Genomic DNA, 22,554 nt, shown 5'->3' on the forward strand with positions numbered 1-22,554 from the left:
AACACTGGGAACATAGGCCAGGCCAGAGGCATTTTCTAGAAGAAGCAAAGACAGAGAGAAAGTTAAAAAGTTAACAATTCTCTCCCCTCAAAATAAATAAATAATAAAATAAAAACAAAACAAAACAAAAAACCCCAAAACTCCCCACTATGATCAATACCGGAATTATAGGCTATTTTTAAAAATGCTATTGAAACATATATACAGAAAAGTGCACTTACCATGAGTGTACAGCTTGATGAATTTTCACAGGGTAAATCCAGTTGAGTCACCACCGTCCAGATTGGGAAACATGATCAGCATCTCAGAAGTTCCTTCTTGAGCCCCCTTCACTCCCATCACCATCACCCCCAAGTATAACCACTGTCCTGACATCTAACAGCATAGATAACTCTTGCTTGGTTTTGCATTTTATGTACATGGAATACTAAACTTTGTACTTTTGTGTCTTCTTTTGCTCACCCACCATCACATGAGAGTAAGTTGTTGCAGACAGTTTTTGATGATTTGTTTTCATTGCTGTATATTGTTCCTGTGTGTGAATCGACAATTTACTTCCCCTTTCTCCTGTCGATAGGGATTTGGGTAGTTTCTAGTTTGGGGTCTTTACGAATAGTGCTGCTAGGAACATCTTTGTACATGTCTTCTGTCTAACATCATATGTATGCAGCTCATTACAGGTGATTTAGTTTTTATTTTTATATTTCTCTGGATGTATAGACAAAAATATTTTTATCATGAGAAGAAAGCTAATTAGGATTTCTACGTGAGCATGTGTTTATAATCAGAAATTTTTTCTTGTACAGAACAGGAAAATTAAACTTAACTGTCAGGATTAGAACAGAGCCACTCACATGTGGTGGTGGTGTTTTTTAAGCAGGGAATTTAAGACAAGCCTTCAAAGATGTCTCATGGAACCCAAGGGCAGGGGACAGCCAAGCTTCAAGAAAAACCAGAACCAGGGCCTGGAAAGCCATTAAGAAGCCAGGCAGACAGGCTGCTCTCCCTCTGGGGCCTTTCTTTCAGCTTCTCCCTGAATGTCCGCTTTACTCTTATCCCTCTTGGCAGAACTGCTTCCTTATCTTCTCTCAGCACAAGGCCAAACATGGCATCCTCTCCATCCCAGAGAGAAATGGGATGAGTCACTGAATCCCAACACCAAGATCATGAGAAGGGGAGCCTGACTGGCGAAGTCAAGAGTCAGTCAACTGTGGCTGAGAGGGCAGGGTCCTGTATAAGCATGACTGCCCTGGGGGTGGGCTCGTGCCCAGAGAGAGCAGTATGGACTGAGCAGACATCCCCAAGAGCATCTACTCCAAAGGAGCTCTGAGCTGGGAACAAGAGACCTGCGTGCTAGTCCTGCTGTTGCCTTAAGAAACCCCTTACTCCTCTGGGCCTTTGACCTCTTCTGTTTACTTCTCTTCAGCCAGTGCTTCCTACAGTCCTTTATGTTGATTTCTGTTTAAGTTTGCTTCTCTGTGGGTATTTTTAGAGGCTTCCAAGAATACTGAGACATGGGAAAGATATGTCAAGTAAACAAGAGAATCCTAAAACAAATTAGATAAACCTCTGAGCTGTGGGATTTGAAAAGGACATACCCTTTCAACCTGAGACCAAATTCTTCGGTTTGGGCTGCAAGGTCAGTTAGGAGTCAAGCTAGAATCAAATGTTACCTCTCTCCAGAGACTCAAGGATGAGTCCCATGTTCTTATCTGGAGCTGCTTGTTCTGGAGGAAGCCCTTGTGACTGACTTTCACACTACGGCCTGCCACCTGTCTTAGTGTTCTCTGAGACACTTATTTTGATGGATTCCAAGCAGCACAGGAGAGAGGTAACTTTTTCTATTGTTCTCAATTCATTATTGTGGTTGTAAGCAAAAACATTAAAAAATAAAGTAACCATAGGGTAAACTGAAAGCAGGGTATATGAGAACTCTCTGCAATATTCTTGCAACTTTTCTGTAAATCTAAAACTATTTGAAAATAGAACATTTATTTTAAAATAAAATAACCAATCAAACACCTAAGTCTAGGGGTTAAACTGATTAAGCATGCATTTTAAAGTGTGGCGCTCAAGGAGGCGTGTCCATGGGAGAGTGAGTCCCTGGTATGTTTATAAATCGCCAAAAGCTGCTCTGCTCCACAAGCGATATCTACATCATAAACACCTACCTTAAGGCTATATACACGGGTTGGTTCCCCATTGGTTGACAGAGAAAGTGTACTATTTGTTTGCTGTTTGTTCATAGCACAACCCTCCATGTAGACACTGGTTAATTGCATGGAGGCAGCAGAGTGACAGGGAAAACTCACACAGCTTTGGAGCTGGGCAGGCCTGGGTTTACATCACATGCCTTTCACTTACCAGCTGAATGATATTAGGGGAGTTACTTAAGCTCTCTGGGCATATGTAAAACAGGAGTTAATAATACTGTTCTACAGACTTGCTGTGGCAATTAAATGAGATGTCCAAAGTGCCTGGTCTATTGCCAGGACTTAGTAAATGGTGGCTGTCATCTTTGAGAGTTCCTGGTGTAAACCTGTAACCAATATTTTTTTTCTTCTTTCTTTTTCCTTCTTCCCTTCCTTCCACTCTTTCTTCCTTCCCTGTTTCTGTCCTCCCTCCCTCTCTTCCTTTCTTCCTTCTTTCTTTTTTGACCAGACTGGGGAGGGGATGGACGGTTTCTATTTTGGCAGGTAGTTACCAGAAAGCTGACGCTGGTGTAGATATTCAGGTGCAAACTGAAAGTGAATGGATAACAAATAAACTGTTCTAAGACTCCCTGACTTATGGAGGAAGTAGAAGTCTGGAGCCCGCTGCTGTTCTTAGGAAACAGTAAAAAGTCCCAAGAAGATGAGGATGTTCATCTCCAAATAGGAACAGTACAGAATAACATTCATTCATTTAACAACTACTTACAGAACATCTACACATGCCAAACAGTGTGCCAGCTGCTGGGGTCAAGTGGTGAACAGACTAGGTGTGGACGCTGCCCTGAGGGATCTCACAGTCTAGTCCAGTGGCCACACACACCCCTGCAAGTTTCTAGATTTAATACTTATGTGCAACACATACTTATATTTTTATAATAAATTCATTAAAAAATGGATTTCATGGGGGGAGGGTATAGCTCAAGTGGTAGAGCACATGCTTAGCATGCATGAGGTCCTGGGTTCAATCCCCAGGACCTCTGTTAAAAAAATAAGTAAGTAAAGTTAACTACCTCTCCTCACCAAAAAAAAAAAAAAAAAAAATGGATTTCATGACCCACTAATAGGTTGCATTTGCAGTTTGAAAAACACTCATCTAGACAAGGAGATAGACACAGACAATTAATTATCATACAGTGTTGTAAGTGCAAGGATAGAGAAGTATTCCTAGGGGTCAAGGTAAGTATTCTGAACTCACATATTTAAGTAAAAAAGGTCTCGTTAAGGCAAAGCTGTATATGTCCCTGGTGTGAGATACACTTTATATGTTTAAATGACCAAAGTGACATTCATATGTTTGTCATATGCATACACATATGTTTAGCATGCAATTTTGGGGATCCCAGGATGCAACATTTTACACAAACAAAACTTTGTGCTTTAAAAGAAACCTTTTCACTGACATTTTGAAGAAGGCTAAAGACGGTATCTTTTTCCATTATCTTTTGCTGGGTAACAAACTATCCCCAAACTTAGTGGCCTAAAACAAGCATTTTGTTTCTGTCATCACTCTGTGGGGCGGGATCTTGGGCAGGCCTTGGGGGGCGTGGCAAGGGCTGAGGGATCAGCTTCTGAAATGGCTTCTCCCCCCATGTGCCTGGTGCTCCTTGGCCTTTCTCTCCCCACTGGGCATCTCAGCCTCCAGGCCCCTCTTTGTGGCTTGGGCTGCTCACAGTGGGCGATCTCAAGGTAGTCGACTGCTTAGGTGGCAGCTAGTTTGACTGAGTGTTCCAAGAGACAGGAACCAGAAGCTGCTGCCAGTCTCCTGAATCCCCGCCCACAACTGGCAGGAGGACCAGCTTCATGGGCATGTGACCTGTGTTATCACAAGGGACCCTGCACTTAGTTTGATGCCCTGCTTTGATCTTGAAATTCTTAATACATTTTTTTTTCTCTTAATACATTTTTAGAAGGGATCCTGCATTTTCCATTTAGGCCCTGTCCAGTTTATCTCTTTTGATTATTTTATTGGTCTAAGCAGTTACAGAACCCACCTGGACTCAAGGGAAGGGGATATGGACCCCGCCTGTCATTGGGAAGAGTATCAAAGAGCTCACGGGCATTTCTAACCAGTCACAGCATGGAGTACTGGAACCAAGAAATCTGAGGCCTCATCCCAGTTTTACAGCTACAAGTCCACTACTAACAAATCACGTCAGCTTTGGGGACTTCGGTTTTCTGTCACTCAAAATGAGGAAATTGGCTGTAAAACCACGAACCTCTAATGCCACACTTGTAACTTTCTAAATGTACATCTGATAAAATATTTATTAGAAAAAGTGTTTTCATAGGACTCAGCAAAGGGAGGGCATGGGAACAGAAGGCAAATAAGCTACAAAAAAAGCAACTATTAGTTTAATCAGAAAGCCTGTGGGTCTAAATTTAAGGTCAGCTGCCTCCAACTCCCACTTGTTCATTCTGCAAACACCCCATGCAGACTATGAGACAGACACAAGGTGCTGGGTGCTGGGTGCTGAGCAGGCGTGCAGAGAGCTGCAGCCCCTGATACTGAGGGCTGTGGAGGAAAAGGCACCAGGACCTTGGGAACCTGTCCTGTGCGTAGGAAGGGCTGAGGGAGAGCAAGCCGAGTTAGATCTGGGGGATGGAGTGCAGTGTGTTCTTATCCTACGTAGGGGAGACAGACTGAGAAGACGCTCAGTCAAGAGAAAGCTAGGACACTTTAGGAAACTTAAAGTCACTCTGTGTGGTGGAAGTGTAGAAAGGGGACATATCGGGGGTGGCCAGAGAGGGTGCCGAGAGGAAGTAGTGATGAAGGAGGAGGCTGGTGAGTAAGCAGGGGCCAGATCACTGGGTGCCGCTATGCCTTGAGAGGGAGCTTGGATTGTATCCTGAGGCCCAGAAAAATATTGAAGGGCTTGAAATTGGACAGAGGCCTATCTGGTTTGGGTTAAGAAATCACCGAGGTTAGCATGTGGAGTGCTGAGATCAGACCAGCTGAAGGTGGGGCAGGATCGGCTACAAGTAGAGACTAGTAAGAGGCTGTGGTTTGTAGTCCAGGTGAGAAATGATGGTGACCAGCACTAGGGCAGAGGCAGTGGAGATGGAATTAAATGGACAGATGAGAGTTTTCATAGAATCTACAAGACTTGTGATTGACTGAGTGGAGGGGAGGAGGAACAGAAAGGTGGCACGGATGATGCCCAAGTTTCTGGCTTGTGTACCAGGGTAGACTGAGAGGGAAAGACCATAAGAATAGTTTTCTGTGGGAAAGTGGAGTGAACAAGTGTTCCATTTGGGGTACATCTAGTTTGGGGTGGCTGTAAGCCTTCCAGGTGAGGATGTTCAGTAGATAGTTGGGTTGTGGCTATGCAAGTCAAGAGAGAACTGGAAGTGGCTGTGGGGTTAGGGGAGGGGTTTTGTTTTGATCTGGGAGTGACAGTTTATTTGCATAATGGAGTGAAGGACACAGAAAGGAAGAAGCAGGAAGACAGAGGGGACAATGCGAAGAGTCAATGGATCAAAAAGCTCCCAAGGGCTGGAAAGGAATGAGTCAGAGCACAGGACTAGGGATTTGTCTCACAGAAGATGACAGCCTAAGAGTTAAGAGTTCAGACTCTGGAGTCTGGAGTCATCTTCTAGCTGTGAGAATTTAGGCAAGTCATTGACTCTCTCTGAGTGTCAGGTTTCCTTGACTGTAAAATGGGGAAATTATGGGAACCTACCTCATAAGTTCAATCTGATGATTAAAGGAGATAATGCACATAATATGCTTACCATCAACTGGAAAAAAACCCCACAACCTAACAGTTGCGAGTTATGTTTTTTTCAGGGAACTTACTAAGAGCTATAGCCCGGGAGACAGCCTCTCAGATAGCTCTGAAGAACTGTTCAGAAGAGGGAAGTGAGGAGCCAGGATACCTAGGAGTTTTTGCTGAAAAAAATGCAGTTGAACATCAAAGATTACTGATAATCACAAGAAACAGACATCTCAAGTTAATTTTATTGCTTTTCTTGTATGTGAAGATACAAGAATCTGGGCTTATTGAGATTACTCCTCAGATATGCATCTTAACTATCTAGGGCCAGTATCCTGTTTTTCTCTATAGTGAATTCCCCTCAGGGTGCACCATCTGCAGTGGCTGATGGCTTGATAACATGCAACATTCTTGTTCACTGAAATGGCAGGCAACATTTTTTTTTGTCCGAGTTACCATTGTGCCTGGCAGGTAGTTAACACGGCATAAATGGTAGCTGCTGTTATTATTTTAACAGGAGCACAAGAGGGAAAAAAATGAGTGCACATTCAGGTCAGTTCATAGGTTTGGTTGCAGGAAATTGAACAAATTCTTTTTAGGTGGTTTCTGGGTTTTTTTTTGATGAAATAGAAGGTGAAGTTATCTACTGGAGGGCTACCTGCTAATGTCTCCGGGGGTAGAAAACTTACTCACTTGGCATTGACTTAGAGGCAGGACAGTCATTATCAACAGAAGGTCAACAGGCTGCCAGCCACTTAAATCATCAAGACTTGCTTTTATATTAAAGTTACAATAGAAACAGTGGAATGACTCCTCATTTTGTTGCCTAGTATGGAAATTTGTATAGAGTACATATTCAGAAGTGTTTGTTCCTCTGATTTTTTTCCTGATCTAGTTTTTTCAATAGACTTTATTTTTTAGAACAGTTTTAGATATACAGAAAAACTGAGACGATAACACAGAGAGTTAAAGTTCATAGTTTATTCAGCTTTTCTTAGTTTTTACCTAATAGCCTTTTTTCTGCTCCAAGATCCATCCAGGATGCCACTTGCATATGGGAATTATGTCTTCTTAGGTCCTTCTTGGCTGTGATAGTGTCTCAGACTCTCGTTTTTTTTTTTCATTGATGACAATTTATTATAATTTGTTGGCAGCACACAGATTGATATTAATTAAACCAGAACTATGTCTACATAGAAGTGGGCAATAATAGGTAGCCATTCTATGGGGAACAGTGTGAACTTAATCATCATCATCATGTTGTTTTAGTTTCTTGACAGCTTGCTTGTGCCACTCAATTTCTTTCTGCAGGCACTCAATCTCCTTCCCATGATGAGATGTCTCACTTTCATGGTGTTTCTTCAAGGATGCCAGTTGTTCTCTAGTCCGAGCTCAGAAATTTCGCTCCTCTTCAGCCTGCTCTCTCTTTCCAAAGGCCCCACCGACGTCCTGGACAGCACCCTCACTGGGACAGACATTATCTGGCGGATCTGAGCTGAAGCCTCGGCTTCCCATGGCCCAGACACTCCACACGCTGAACCGCGTCCTCACCGCCAATGCCTTGGCTGCCATCGCTGTTAGTGAAGCACCTACCTCTCCAGTGACCGGACGTGCTGCTCCTCCTAGACTCTCCTTGTTTTTGATGACTAGCGTCGAACCCAATTTTGTGGGCCTGATGCACAGTGAGGCCAAATAAACCGAAATGTCAGAATTTGGAGCAGAGAAAGTTTTATTGCAGGGCCAAGCAAGGTGAAAAGGGGGCTTGTGCTCCCAAGGCCCGAACTCCTTGCTTGGTCCTAGCAATAAACCTTTCTCTGCTCCAAACTCTGACATTTTGTTTGTTTGGCCTCACTGTGCATCGGGCACAAGATCTTGGGTTCAACATCATGACCTTGACAATTTTGAGGAGCACTGGTCAAATATTTTGTAGGATGCCCTCTAATGGATTTTGTTTGATGTTTTTCTCATTATTAGACTGAAGTTATGAGTTTGGGGAAGGAGGATCGCAGAGGTAAAGTGCCTTTCTTATCAGATCCTATCAAGATAATATTCTCATCATGATTTATCACTGTTGATCTTGACCATGATCAACTGGCTAAAGTAGTGCTGGTCGGGTTTCTCCACTGTACATTTACTCTGTTTTCCCCCTTCCTGACTGTATTCTTTGGAAGGAAATCACAATGTGCAGCTCTCCTAAAAAGTGGGGAGTTATGCTCCCCATCTTTTAACTCTTCAAGGGAGGAGTATCTCCATAATCTGGAATTTTTCCACATGAGAGATTTGTCTCTTCTCCATTTATTTATCCTATGATTTCTTTATCTCAAAATGGACTTATGGATATTTATTTTATAATTTATGATATTACCCAATACTTCCCTAGCCCTAGAATCAGCCATTTCTCCAAGGAAACAAGGGCCTTTAGTTCCTTTTATTGGCAGATGGAATTAGAAATCACCATCTGGGCATTAGGTATGTTCCATCTGAATACACTTTAATTTGATCACAAATTTATTATCTTGGAGTACCATAATTGCTTTTTGTATGAGTCAGGGTTCACCCAGAGAAGCTAGACCAGTTGGAGATATACACTGAGATTTATTGCAAAGAACTGGCTTCTGTGATTGTGAGGCCTGGCTACGCAAATTGGGAATACCCAGGGCAGGTCTTCAGGAAGAGCGACAGGACCTCACAGGCACAGGCTGTCCACTGGCTGAAGCCACTGTCCATGGGTGAAATTTCTTTTCTTGGGAAAGCCTCATCCCTGCTTTTAAGGTTTTGCAACTGATTAAGTCAGGCCCACCCAGGTTATCTAAGATAATCTCCTTTACTTAAAGTGATTTAACTATGGACTCTAATTACAACTGCAAAATACCTTGACTGGAAAACCCAGATTAGTGTTTGATTGAGTAATTGGGGACAGTAGCCCAGCCAAGATGACATAGGCCATCACACCTTTAAAATGTTCTGAATCCAGGAGCACCTCATCTGTTGACTGTGTTCCATAAATGTACATTTTCTGGATTACTGAGGATTACTGCCTTAGGAACCCAAGCTTTTAGACTGTTATCTATTTAGGATGCATCACAAACTTCTCTGCCTTCCTCAACAGAGATACTAAACACTTTAATCTGGTTGTAATAACCCAGGCCCCCCATGCAAACACCATTTATCACAGTGAACTGAGCTCATCTTTCTCTGTCTGACTTACTTCACTTAGTATGATCATCTCTAGGTCCATCCATGTTGCTGCAAATGGCATTATTTCATTCTTTTTATGGCTGAGTAGTATTCCATTTTTTATATACACAACTTCTTTATCCAGTCTTCCGTCGATGGACATTTAGGTTGCTTCCATGTCTTGGCTATTGTAAATAGTGCTGCTATGAACATTGGGGTGCATGTATCTTTTAGAATTAATTTCCACTGGATATATGCCCAGAGGTGGATTGCTGGATTATATGGTAAATCTATTTTTAGCTTTTTAAGGAATCTCCATACTGTCTTCCACAGTGGCTGCACCAAATCACATTCCCACCAACAGTGTAGGAGGGTTCTCTTTTCTCCACAGCCTCTCCAGCATGTACTGTTTGTGGACTTTTGAATGATGGCCATTCTGACTGGTGTGAGGTGATACCTTTGCCCATTTTTAAATCAGGGTGTTATAGCTTGTTGAGTTGTAGGAGTTCTTTATATATTCTGGATACTGGCCCTTTATGAGATACATGTTTGCAAATATTTTCTCCTATTTTGTGGGTTTTTCTTTACTTTTTGGTAGTTTCCTTTCAGGCTCCCCAATTTTTAATTTTGATGAAGCCTAATTTATCTGTTTCTTCTTTTGTTTCTTGTGCTTTTGAGGTCAAATGTATGATTCCATTGTACCTATTTACTGAGCACCTTCCATCTACTAGGAACTAGGGATAATGTGGTGAATAGAACAGACTTGGTCCTTGCCCCAATGGAATTTAAGTCTAGTTGGGGCAGGGGAGACATTAATCTAATAACTACACGAATAACTTCTGAAGTGTGATAAGGATTAGAAAAGGTGCAGTTCTAACTTAGCCTGAGGGTCAGGGAATACCTCCCCAAGGAGGTGACATTTAGATTGACATTTGAAGGATGAGTGGGAGTGGGCTAGGTGAAAGGGGTCAAGGAATAGAGGGAAGAGTGTTCCTGGGAAAGGAACAGCATGTAGGAATCCCAGAGGAATTCAGGAGAACATGACTCTTCTGAGGAACAGCAAGGACTGTGTGGCTGGAGCAGAGTGAGGGAGGGTGAGTGGCAAAGGGACGCAATGACTTAGGGAGAGATTATGGAGTGAATTTTCCAGGACTTCAACCTGGTAAGTGCCAGCAATAAAAGCCATAGGGGGTCATGGAAGACTGCAGAAGAGAATTTTAAGGAGGAGGAAATAGACAGCAGTGGCCAGTGCTGCCAAGTGAACAAAGATCAGGACTTGCATTGGCAGGTGGGAGGTCATCACGGGAGACCTTTATGGAAGCCATTGTGTTGGGATGATGGAGGCAGGAACCAGAAGGCAGAGAACTGAGGAGTGATTAAGAGGTGAGGAGATGGAGATGGTAAGGGGAGGAGACCTCCCTCTGGAAAAGCTTGGCTGGGAAGAGAAGATGGTCACGTGATTGGGCCAGAAGGCTGGGGGAGACTTGAGCCGGCTTGTCACCCAGAGAGCCTGGCTCCTGGGAGGTGCTCAACAAACATTTATGGCACTGAACTAAACTGAGGGTGCGCTCCAACACACAGGAGAGAGACAATGGATGGGATTAGGCGGCGGCGTTGAGAGCAGGAGTTAATCTTGAAAGGAGACAGGCATGCTCCTTCCTTTCGTTAAAATGAACGGGAAGAAGGAAGTCAGGGAGACTGGGTGTGGAATGTAGGGTATGTTGGCTGGGATAGGAGGGGGGCATTTCTATAGATAACAGGGTCAGGCGACGAAGGACTTGTATGCTTTTATTCTCTTCAGAGGATTTCAGGCTTAGCTCTGACTCCAGTTTATGACTTTATCTGGAAATAATATCTAACTTCTTTAATATTTGGTGGGCAATTACTTATTAAGTAGCTACTTTTACTTCTGTGGGCTGAGAACAAGGTAAGTTGGCCTGTTATGGCTCTGTCTCAAGTAAAAGTGGGTAGGTGGTGAAGAACATCAGCAAAGGAACCAGTATCTCCTTGGAGGAGCAGCCATTCAACTGGCGCAGAGGGAAGATAATTTGCAATCAACGTGGACACGTGTTAGAGATGGGATAATGTGGGTAAGCACCAGATTCCTCCTGGACTACCCTAGCAGAGAAAATCGTTTTACCACAAAAGCCTGCTGAGTGCCTTTCAATTTTTCCAAACAAGAATTTATTTGCTAATAAATTCTCTAATAAATTTGCTAATAAGTCACTTCTCTGTTATTTCCTATTTCCTACATGTCCTGCAGCCTTGCTAGGCATTGCAGACATTCTTTCTCGACTCAACAGAACAGCCTTGCCAGGGAGTTTGTATTGTTGCCATTTTACTGATGAGGAGACTGCGGCTCAGAAAGGTCAGTGATTTGCTTAAGGTCACTCCTCAGTAGCAGGTTTGGAACCCAGGTTAGGCTGAGCGCTGTCCACCACACCAGCAGTTTGGGGACTTTTGCTCCAGGGGCCACTGTGCACCCCTATGGCTCTAAGATAGAGGCAGGGGGTCGGGAGGGGAGGTCCCAACCCAGATTCAGCCAGAGTGGCTCCGCACTTGTCAGTTTTACACCTGGGACTCTGAGGTAAGCTTCATTTGAGCAAAGGCTAACAGAGAAGAAAATAACTTTGAAGGCCACTGCCCTCCACAGGGGTCTTTGAATTTCCCAGCTGAAGCCTGGCTTTTCTTGAAGAGTTTCTCCTGAAATGCTTTGCTTGTATGATGCATTTTCCCCCCAAGATGTCTCCCCTGACACATCCATTCTCCGCACAACTGGAAGAGTGATTTTTCTAAAATCTCATGTTATGCCCCTGCTCAGAAACCTTCTATGGCTCCCAGCTACTTCTAGGTTAAAATCTATGTTTCTCTTTTAGCATGACCCATGAGACCCTTAGTGACCTGGACCCCATCCACTTCTCTAGAGTGACTCAGCTCCCACCTTCCTGCCAAGCCGGCTGACTTGGAGTCCCGGGCACTGGCTGTAGGCACCCATACATACTCCAGGGGTTCTGCCAGGAGGCCCCTCCCCTGTCTCCACTGACCAACTCCCACTCAGCCCTCCAGCCTTAGCTCAGGTGTAATCTTCCTCCTGGGAAAAGCTGTGCCTGCACCTTTTGGCCTGAATTAGGCCACACCCTCTGTGCAGCGCCCCATCCTCCAGCCCCCACGCTTATCTGTCACAGCCCTGCTTCTGTCTCCTTGTCTGATGGCCCCACTAGAATGCAGATTTGCATCATCTGCTTAACTCTGTTTTGCTCCCCTGGAAAGAAGTTTCTCAGGGAATTTGTTCTTTCTCTTGGGGTGAGCATACCAGTCTTGCCTCGAAAAGCATACCAGGAATGCCAATGACTTGATGTTAGGCATGGAGAGTTTGCAGCCTGGGAGTGTGTCCCCTGCAGCCAAACCTCAATTTTACATGGAGGAGGTAGGCTAGGCAATATCACATGATGAGGAAAATCTGTGGGGAAGAATAGCTGACTACAGGAAAAACTATAGAAAGCCGCTTTCAAATCTTCCAGCTGACTTCGTTTTCGTTTTGGAAAGAGCAGAGCAGATGCTGGCCTTAGGTCCCCAAATCTGCTAATAGTTAAGATGCTTAGGCTCAAAGTTTTCCTAGGAAGAGGGGACTACTGTTTTAAATGTCCTTTAAATGTTGGGCAAAGGCATACGTCACTCTTCCCTCCAAGCCAGGAGCCCGCACTCAGCCATGTGGCAGGAAGGCCCTACCCTGACAGACTTCACTGAGCCCAACCCACCTTGGCAGCGGTCAGGGGAGAGGTTGTGGAGCAGAAACCACAGTTCTGCATCAGTTAGCCAATTTGCATCTATAAAATGGGCATAGGGGTGGAGGAGGTTTGTGCCAGATGCCGATGCCAAAGCCACAGGCCAGGAACTGCTCACCCTCCCACTTCAAACATCAAAGAAGTTCATTTAGAAGAAGAAAAAGGAAATGCTACATAATACTATGTACATATGTTTAAGGTGTAGTTCCTAGAGACAAAGGACAGGCAGAAAATCAATAGGAAGGATTTGGATCATTTCATGGATGAGAAGAATCTAATGGATTATTAAGGGAAGGTGGGAACATTTTGAGCGCAGAAGGGGCAAACAGGCCTGCCAGGCGGAGATGGAAACCTGGACTGATGGGTTCAGGGTGGTGTCTCTGGGCTGTGTTCTGTGGTGACTCAGTTCCTCCCTGGTATTCCAGGACTGGGATAGGAGGACTGGGGACACAGCAGTCCATTGCAAGGGCTCCCCAAACCTCCAGGGATACAGTACTATTTTGAAAATGCACTGTTCTCAAAGGCAGCATAGGTTTCCAGCCACCAACTACTTCTCCCTCCTTTCAGCTAGAATCAACCCTCCTGTATTCTACTCAATTCATACTATTTCTGAGTGGGAGCAATTTTCCAAACTACAACTTCTACATTAAATGTAATTAAAAGAAACCCACTTAAAATGCTGATGATTAAAGAACTATCTTGGAAAAAAGTGCCAGGGGTTGTGTCTCACTGGAGGGCAGAAGTCAAAGTAAGTTACATGACTCACCAGGAAATATTAGAAATATATATATTTGGAGGCTTTTTCCTTTCACGCCCCCTCTGCTCCCTGCAGACAACTCCTCTGGGATGAGACTTGTGCGGGAGGCCAGACCTAGATGCCAGAGAGCCCAGGAGACAGGAAGAGGTAGGCTAGGCAATGTTACAAACTGTGTGTCTCTACTCAGAGCCAAGGTGAAGGTAGCTCCTTTGGTGCACAGCTGGGTCACTTGCTCTGAGAATGAGGTCCAGAGCCTGATCTGGATCACTTGCTCGTGGCCATGGGTTGATGACCTCTTCCCTGCAAGCGTAGGAAGCTTCCCCCTCGGTGGTTAATGAAAAAAAAAAAAAAGTCACTCAAAGCTTCACCATCTGAAAGGAAAACATATTCCCCTTTAATATGTTTACGAAGTCATTCGTGCTACTTAGAAATCAGTAGTTTACAATTTTAACTCGTTCTTCTAGCAAATGTTTCCTAATAAGCCTAGAGCTTCCGCCTGCCCAGAAATGGCTACTGGAAGCTCAGCTTTCCCTCTTCCAAGCAGCACCAGGCTCCTACTCCTAACTCCTCAGTCCTATAGTTTGGGGATTCGTCTTGGTCTTTGCTCTCTCTCAGTTAGGGGTGCCCTGGACCCCGCGTCTCCTGGCCGATGTCTGTAGGAGACCTGGGACGGGTGCCTGAGACAGATCCCGGGGTGGTCGGCTCCTCGCAAGCCCAGCGCCCACGGCTGCGGCCCGAGCTGCGTCCGAGGCGCCGCCCCTTCGGTGGGACCCGGGACAAGTCGGGACCGAGGCCTCGCCTCAGCGTTGCGGTCCCTCCACGCTCACCAGTCTCCGTCGCCTTCAACGGTCCTGGAAGAAGGGGAACATATGGCGGAGAAGGCCTTGTATTTGGGCCACCCGGCTACCCACGGAGTTTTTCTCCTTGGCCGGCGCGGCCGCCGCTCTGGCTGTCGTCTCCACCGCCGGCGCGCCCACTGCGCTCGGGGTGCGTCGCTGCGTCCACGCGGCGGCGCCGCCGCTGCTGTTGTTGTTGGCGTTGTTCCGGTCTCTGCCCACCGCCGTCTCCCAGTCCTCAGCCCCCGCCAGCTCCCGCAGGCTCCAGGGCGCATCGGGCCGCAGGTAGTGACAAGCCCGGTGACCGCTGTGGTCGCGGCGCGTGGGGTCCGCCCCCAGGGCTCCCACTAACACCTTGATGACCATGTCGTGGCCCTGCAGGGCTGCCAGATGAAGGGGCGTGAGGCCGCCGCTACCCGGGGCGCTCACGTCGAGCGGCAGCCCCCGGCGCCGGGCGAAGTCATGCACCAGGATGAGCTCCTCGTGGCGCCCGTGCTTGGCCAGCCAGTGCAGCACCGTGTAGCCCGTGATCGGGTCGCCCCGCAGCAGCAGCCCGGGTTCGGCTTCCAGCAGCTCCTGTAGCGCCTCAAAGCGGCCTTCGGCGGCCGCCAGTATCCACGCGTGCTCCCGGGGCTCCAGGCACAGCCCGCTACCGCCCGGCCCGTTCGGGCCACCCGCGGACTGCTCCTCAGGGCGTTCCTCTGACAGCCACCGGGCGGGAGCCGCCCCCTGCAGCCCCAGCAGCTCCCGCAGCGCTCCCCGCCGGCGCCCCGAGCCCGTGCCCATTCCCGAGAGCATCAGCGAGCCGTGGAAGGGGGGCTCCCGGGAGGCGGCGGCGTTGCCCCGGTACCTGCCCAGGCTGCCGGTGTCCACTCTTGAGGGGCGGGGCTGCGGGGAGCTCCGTAGGCTCAGTGCGGTCGGTACGAAGGAGGCCTTGGGTGCTGGCTTCTCGGCCCCTCGGGGCTCGGCCATGGTCCCGCAGCTGCCGCCGCGGCACTTCCAGTGTCTAGCGTTCGTTGCCCTTCCCGGGCCCCACCGGGAGAGGAACTGGCGCTGGCGTTGGGGAAGGAAGCGGCTTGAGCAATTGGGCTCGGAGGGAGGGAACGAAGGAGGGGAGAAGAGGGAGGGAGAGCGCGAGCGAGCCGAGGGAGGGCCCCCACAGCACAGGCAGTGGGGGTGCGTGGAGGGGTGGGAGCTCCGGCCAAGCCCCCAGGGCGAGCCTTTCTCCTGCACCCGGGGTTCAGCCACCGCCTCCTTTTCCCTGGGTCGCGGGCGGCCCCGCCCCAAATGGCCAGGTGAGCTGGGCGGCCCCGCCTCCCGCACGGCGCGGGCAACCGTGGGGTGGGCGCGGGGGCGGGCGCGGGGGCGGGCTGCGAGCCGGCCCCGATCGACGCCCGGAGCAGCCCAGCTGCCCCAGCAGCCGGATTCTCAGCATCCCGCCCGCTGATGGGGTAAAGAGGTTCTAGGGCGCCCCCTCCGCTGCGGGCCTGAGCTCGGCTTCTAGCCAAGGCCTCCGGGAGCGCGATCCTAGAGCTCCGGGGCGCTCGTTCCCCGCCCTTTCCTTCGCCGGTCCCTCTTATCTCCTCAGGAGTCTCCCTGCACTTTGTCCCCGGGCCGCCTTTGTCCCGCGCCTCGCTTTCACGGAGGCGGCCCGGCTGCCCCATGTGACTCGGGCTCGCTTGCTCAGCCCTTTGTGTGGCCTTGACCCTTCCCGCAGCGCAGGGAGCTACCCGGGATTCCTGCAGAGAAACTCGAGACAAGCGTCCAGGTTGAAGCCCTTCCAGGGGACTGAGAGGGGCTCTTCCCCTGCTTCCCCGCAGTTCCTTGCTCTGCGTCCGTCCTTTTCTCTTTGACCTTTCCCAGGTTGATTTGAAGAAGCAGGTACTGGTGAATCTGAGTCATCGACCACGAATGATCTGCCCTCTTTCGAGATGTGTCTGGCTCTCTCCCTGAGGGACCTGCTGATTTCTGTGAATTCAGAGTTTTGGGGCCTTTAAAAGAAGAGGATAGTGTTTATCTTTTTACTCCTAACATTGGCCTCCCCCTTTTCTCTTTTCTTCTCTGAATAAATGGTAGTTCTTGTCTCCTGCCCCAACCATGTTAGAGAGTTAAGTCAGTGAGCAATGGGGAGCCACAGAAGGTTCTTGAGCCAGAGAAGGACATGGTCATGATTAAGGTGGTCTCTAGGAAGATGATTATGGGAGGGGCAGAGGCAGAAAGCCAGGAGACTGTGGCAACAGTCTAGGCCAGAGGGAATGGGTACTCAGGCTAAGCCAGCCCACTCCACTGGTTCTGACAGTGATAGAAGGTATCAGAGGCTTTTCCTCCTTAGCCCTCAAATATTTAGGATCAGCTCTAAATATCTTGAGCTTTCCTTCCTGACAGCCTATGCATTTGTAATCTGTATTTGAACATTTTAATGTGCCAGGCACTGTGCTAGATGCTTTATGTTAATTCTGTTAACAGTCTCAAGGACTTCAAGAGTTAAGTATCATTATTGTCTTCACTCTGCAGAAAGGTTAGGCCACTTGCCTAAGGTCACCCAGCAGGAAGTAGCAGAGCAGGTCTGTGTGACACCATTGCCTTTGTTCTGTTACAGAGGATCTGGCATTCACGTCAGGCTTATCAACTGCAGATCACTCACACAAGCCCCGAAGTCCAGACGAATGGATGGACTTGTCCTAACCTGAGCAGATCTTGAACTTGCCTTCCTCAATCTAGAGTGTCCTCCCTCATAGCTTCTATTTGGTGAAGTTCTTCCTCCTGGCCTTCAAGGTTGACCTCAGTTGCCACCTTCTCCAGTAATCCTCCTCTGGTTACCCAGGCCCAGAGTAACCCCTCTCCCTCCCTCAGCTGTCTGTCTATAGTTCCTCCTCTGGCACCCAACATGGACAGCCTTGTGTTCTCTCCCTGTACTCTGACAAGCCAATTAAATTCTAAACTCTTTCATGACTATAGCATACTATCCTTTGCACTTAGTAGGTGTGTGAGAAATATTTGTTACCTCATCCTGGTTTAGCAGCCTGGGAAAATGTAATTGTGTGTATATGTGGGGGTCCGGGAGCACTGTATGTGCAGGTGTTGGGAGAAGTGTCTGCAGCCAGATGCCCACTCCCACATCCCTGCCTTGGACTGAATCTGCTGGACACCAAAAGCAAGTCACAGGGGGAAGGGGTGGGAGGATAGCTCGGTGGTAGAGTGCATGAGGTCCTGAGTTCAATCTCCAGTACCTCTACTAAAAAAAAAAAAAAAAAAAGAAAATCCTGAAAGCAACTCAGAGGCTTGGTCAGTTCCTAAAAGAAAAACAAAACAACAACAACAACAACAAAAAAAACAGAAGGTGATCAAGCGGTTGCTTCATTGAGCTGACTCGCCAAAGCCACCTCCTGGCCTTTGCTGAGTTTTCAGAGACCGGGCCCAGGCTGAGTGGGCCCCAAGCTTTCAGGCTTTCATTTTCAAAATGAACCCTGACTGACAAGCAGCTACTTCCGTTGCTCTGGAAACTCCCCTCTGCAACCCCAAATCTGTAAACACCAAACCACACACATGCACACACACTTCCAGAATCTGCAAACAGCTGCAGCAATATTTTTTCTCATCAAAAATAACAGCATGGAGAATGCGGGATAGACGAATGCTTGGACTATTCATTTCCCTCACCACTAAGCAGGCCATTCCCTTCCTTATCAGCACTAATAATATCTCTGGTTCCAGTTCAAAGACTGCAAAGGCAATCACCTGACCATTGCCACAGACCCAGGATGCACGTGCCCTTGCTTAACTGTTGCCAGAGACCAAAACCACAGTGCCTCCCTAGCAACTCATTTCATCCTTACTTAGCAAGTGCTGTGTATAGGTCACCAGCTGCATACATGTTTCCCCAGAACCACAGCTCTATTTCAATAGGGAGGATCTGTGGACAAAGAATGTCACCTGCCATTCCAGTAAACAATGAATGTCGCCCACCATCAAGCCAACAGCCACTGCAGCTGCCCCCTACCACCCCCTCACCCCGACGGTGCACCCTGAGGGGACTCAGGATGGAGAAAAACAGGATACTGGCCCTAGATAGTTAAGATGCATATCTGAGGAGTAACTTCAATGAGCTGAGATTCTTGCATCTTCCCATACATAGAAAACCACTGAAATCATTAACTTGAGATGTCTCCATTTTGTGATTAATCTTTGATATTCTGTTCTACTACATATTTGGGTTTTTTCCCTATATATACTGGCTCTTCCCTTACCTCTTTGGAACAGTTCCTTAGAGCTGAGAGGTCATCTCCCAGGCTATAGTTGGCAGTAAGGTCCCTGAATAAAATATAGCCTGCAACGTTTAGGTTTGTGCCTTTTTTTTCAGTCTACAGGTCTTCAGAATTTGATAACTGGAAATGGGGTGAAGGAAGCAGAAAGAAGAAGTGATAGGACTGACCTTCCTAAACCGAAAAAGCCTGTCCCCTGAGACAGCTGCTCCCCATCCAAGGGAGTGAGACAAAAACCCCTCAAGCCCTTGGAAATGGCCTCTCCAATAGTTAGAGATAGGCGGAGTGTTTACATTTTGAATGGTGGTACCTGGTGTCTTTTTCAGATGGCAGCCTCTCTGTGTATTTATGGGTTTGTTTCTATCTCCTGGACTATTCCAACTAGAAGAGAGCTTAATGTTTCCTCGGTCAGGTTCTTCATTTTCCAGATGAGGTTTAACTGTCAGAGAGGATGGAAGGAAGCAGAGAAACTTAAAGCTGAAGTGTCGAAAATCAATCTTAATGAGGAGAAGTGGTGGCTCAGAAATCTCATTGGAAGTCAGTGGGGGAATCATAGCTGATCTGCAGAAATTTAATTTGCACGTAGCTTTTCAGGAACATGCTGTCGGCGTGAAGCCAAAAGCATATGTATCTTTGGCTCACAGTGGAGTTGGCCAATGGAGCTCATGGATTCAGAAAAATCCATGGATGCAGAACAGGCATGAGGGGAATGTGTGGCGTATGGAAAGGAAAATTCCTCGGGCTTCCATAACTGTCACTGATGGAGGGAGCAGGGAACATTCTTGAGGTTCCAGATATAAAATATAAGTTTTCTGTCCTCCAAAGACCTGTGCTGATATCATCACATGATTATCAGTGAGAGAGAAAGCCACGAGAGAGAAAGCTCCTTTCCCACTGAGCAAAAGAGTGTGTAGCTCTGAGAGCGTGTAAACATATGTTCATGAGTGTGTGTTTGTGTGTGTGTGTCCGAGCACTGCCAGACGTCACTATCTCTGGTTGTCATTTGCCCCTTCCCAAGTGTCAGGGCTATCCATGAGGAAATCCCTGTGAAAGGTTTAACATTCTGAATACCTTTTCCTTAGATCATAGAATAAATCATATTCAGCAAACCAGTCTTTTCTGGTAATTTGGATTTACTTTTTTCCTCCTAGTCCTTCAGTAAAATATGATGTACATTTTAGGAAAAAAAAGTATAATCTTACTTTGCGAGCTATGTAAGCTTGGAATAATAGAAGGTAGTAAGACAACAAAGTTGACATCTGTGAACGGTGAGACCAGGGTTTTTCAAAATGACTAAAGAGAAAGGTGTGGTCAGGTAGCAGAAAGAAATCTTTAGGGCTGAGTGCAAGCAGGAAACCTGCCTAAGACTCGGGCTGCAATGGCTTAGCTGGAGTCCAAGTGTCAAGCATGGGCCATGAAGTGTGATGAAAAAAAAATTTTCCATTACACCTTTTATTGATAGGTACCACAATGAAAACGTCAGGTCCTGGGAAAGACCTCAGGTAATACCACGTGGAGACACACGAGGGCGCTCTAACCAACCAGCGATTGAGAAAATCAGAAAGGTCTCTGGGATTTCAACCTGGGAGGAGAGACGTTGCAGGCCCTTTCTTGATGTGAATTCAGGTTTCTACCCAGGATCTCACCCTTGGTTCTTAAGAAGATGCAAGGAAAGAGGCACTAGCATCAGGGGCTGTGGTGAGAAGGTCAGGGTGTCATGTTGAAAAGAATGTGAACAATCTGGAGCAAGAGGGAGGATGGTGAGCAGAACGAAGTGTTTCCTTACTTTATTCCAGAGGCGTTAGCTTCTGTAATATGTAAGGCTTGGAATAATAATCCCTTATGGTTTTCAAAATGCTTTCATATTTTTAAATTCTCTCTTTGACCCAGGAAGCAAGCCTGTGAGGTATGTAGAGATGACAGTATTTATATCCAATTCACACACAAGGTTGAGAGAGGTTAAGTGACCTGCCTAGCATCACACAGCTCATGCCTCTGTGTGTCACTGCCTTACCCATTTGGGTAGAGTGGGCAGGGACAGCTCTCAGTGACATTGGGAGTAACTGAATGCTGTCCTTGGTGACTTCCACCCTCCCTTTGTGATATCCAGGCACCCTGGGTCCCAAATTGCCCAGTGTAGCACTCCCTAATAATGATAGCAACTACCTGCTGGTATCGAGCACTTGGGTGCCTGGCAGGACTTGTGCCAAGCATTAAAAATGACTGATCATATGCGAGTATTCATAGCAGTGCTATTCACAAGAGCCAAAAGGTAGAAACAGTCCCAATGTCCATGAACTGATGAATGGATAAATTAAATGTGGTATATTCATGCAGTGGAATATTATCTGGTGATAAAAAGGAAATAAGAACTGATACATGCAGAGGAGGGTATAGGTCAGTGGTAGTGCACCTGCTTAGTATGCACGAGGTCTTGGGTTCAATCCCCAGTACCTCCATTTAAAAAAAAGAACTAATATGAGATCGCTCATATGTGGAATCTAAAAAACAAAAACAAAAACAAACAAACAAACAAAAACAAAGCGTAAATACAGGACAGAAATAGACTCACAGAGAATACAGACTTGTGGTTACCAGGGGGGTGGAGGGTGGGAAGGGATAGACTGGGATTTCAAAATTGTAGAATAGATAAACAAGATTACACTGTATAGCACAGGGAAATATACACAAAATGTTATGATAACTCACAGAGAAAAAAATGTGACAATGAGTGTGTATATGTCCATGAATGACTGGAAAGTTGTGCTGAACACTGGAATTTGACACAACATTGTAAAATGATTATAAATCAATAAAAAATGTTAAAAAAAAGAACTAATATATATGCTACAACATGGGGGAACCCTGAAGGCACTATGCTAAGTGAAAGAAGCCATACACAAGAGACCACATATAATCTGATTCCATTTGTATGAACTGTCTAGAAGAGGCAAGTCCATGGAGACAGAAAGTAGGTTAATGGTTGTCTAGATGTGGTGGGAGGGTAGAAGGGGGATGGGATAGGGAATGGAAAGGGAGAATGGAGAGTGACTGTTAATGGGTATGGGTTTATTTTGGGGGTGTTGAAATTGTCCTGGAATTAGATCATGGTGATGATTGCATAACCGTGTAAATATACTAAAAACAATACTAAAAACAACTGAGGCTTATAATTTAAAATGGTGAATTATGTAGTTTGTGAATTATATTTCAATAAAGCTGTTACCAAAAAAGTGTATTATCTCTCTTAATCCTTATAACAACTCTAAGAGATGGGGACTAACAAGAAACTGAGACCCAGCAAAGTTAATTGGTCACATTTGCTCAGCTAGTAAGTGGCAAGGATACCCATCCAACTTTGCCTGACTGCAAGGCTCTTGCTTTTAACCACCATTTCACACTGCCTCTAATGAATGTGTTCCTCACATAGAGGATATCATAAGAGCCAATACTTACTGAGGACTTATTTTTCACCAAGCACATTACATTCTTGATATGGTTGACGCTTGAAACAAGGTAGAAACCATTCAAGCAGCGGTCTCCCAACTTTTTTGATCACACACCCCTCTATGAAAAAAATTTTGAGCAGGTATTCTCAATATTTGAGGATTTTGTAGTTTCAAAATGACATATGTGTGTTACTCTACTAACGCACTATGTACATTCTAAAGCACAAGAAGGACATTTTTAAAGGATGAGACAAGAATGAAATAAACACTATTTTCAAATAATTTAAACTTTTTGTATTTGTAGTATGAAACTATTTTGACTCACTAAAATATTACGAATTTTTTTTTCACAGAGAATGTGA

The 22,554-nt window shown here is 46.3% G+C and overlaps 1 protein-coding gene and 1 pseudogene across 2 annotated transcripts; both read right to left on the reverse strand.

The window, feature by feature from the left end:
• Positions 1 to 6,892: 6,892 nt before the first annotated feature.
• On the reverse strand, positions 6,893 to 13,505 carry LOC135320137 (ATPase inhibitor, mitochondrial-like; annotated as a pseudogene).
• A 153-nt stretch (positions 13,506 to 13,658) lies between these two features.
• SOWAHD (sosondowah ankyrin repeat domain family member D) lies at positions 13,659 to 15,453 on the reverse strand. 2 transcript variants are annotated; one of them, XM_064482801.1, is made up of 2 exons: positions 14,473 to 15,453; positions 13,659 to 13,968 (listed from the first exon to the last, which is right to left on the reverse strand). In XM_064482801.1, the coding sequence occupies exon 1, from the start codon at positions 15,451 to 15,453 to the stop codon at positions 14,488 to 14,490; it is 966 nt and encodes a 321-aa protein (XP_064338871.1). In that variant the 3' UTR covers positions 13,659 to 13,968; positions 14,473 to 14,487. The 2 variants fall into 2 exon arrangements, with proteins under 2 accessions (XP_064338871.1, XP_031302348.2); XM_031446488.2 differs by having other exon boundaries at positions 13,659 to 14,016.
• Positions 15,454 to 22,554: the final 7,101 nt, after the last annotated feature.

The sequence above is a fragment of the Camelus dromedarius genome, chromosome X (genome assembly GCF_036321535.1).
Source record: "Camelus dromedarius isolate mCamDro1 chromosome X, mCamDro1.pat, whole genome shotgun sequence".
In the NCBI taxonomy this organism is placed as follows: Eukaryota; Metazoa; Chordata; class Mammalia; order Artiodactyla; family Camelidae; genus Camelus; species Camelus dromedarius.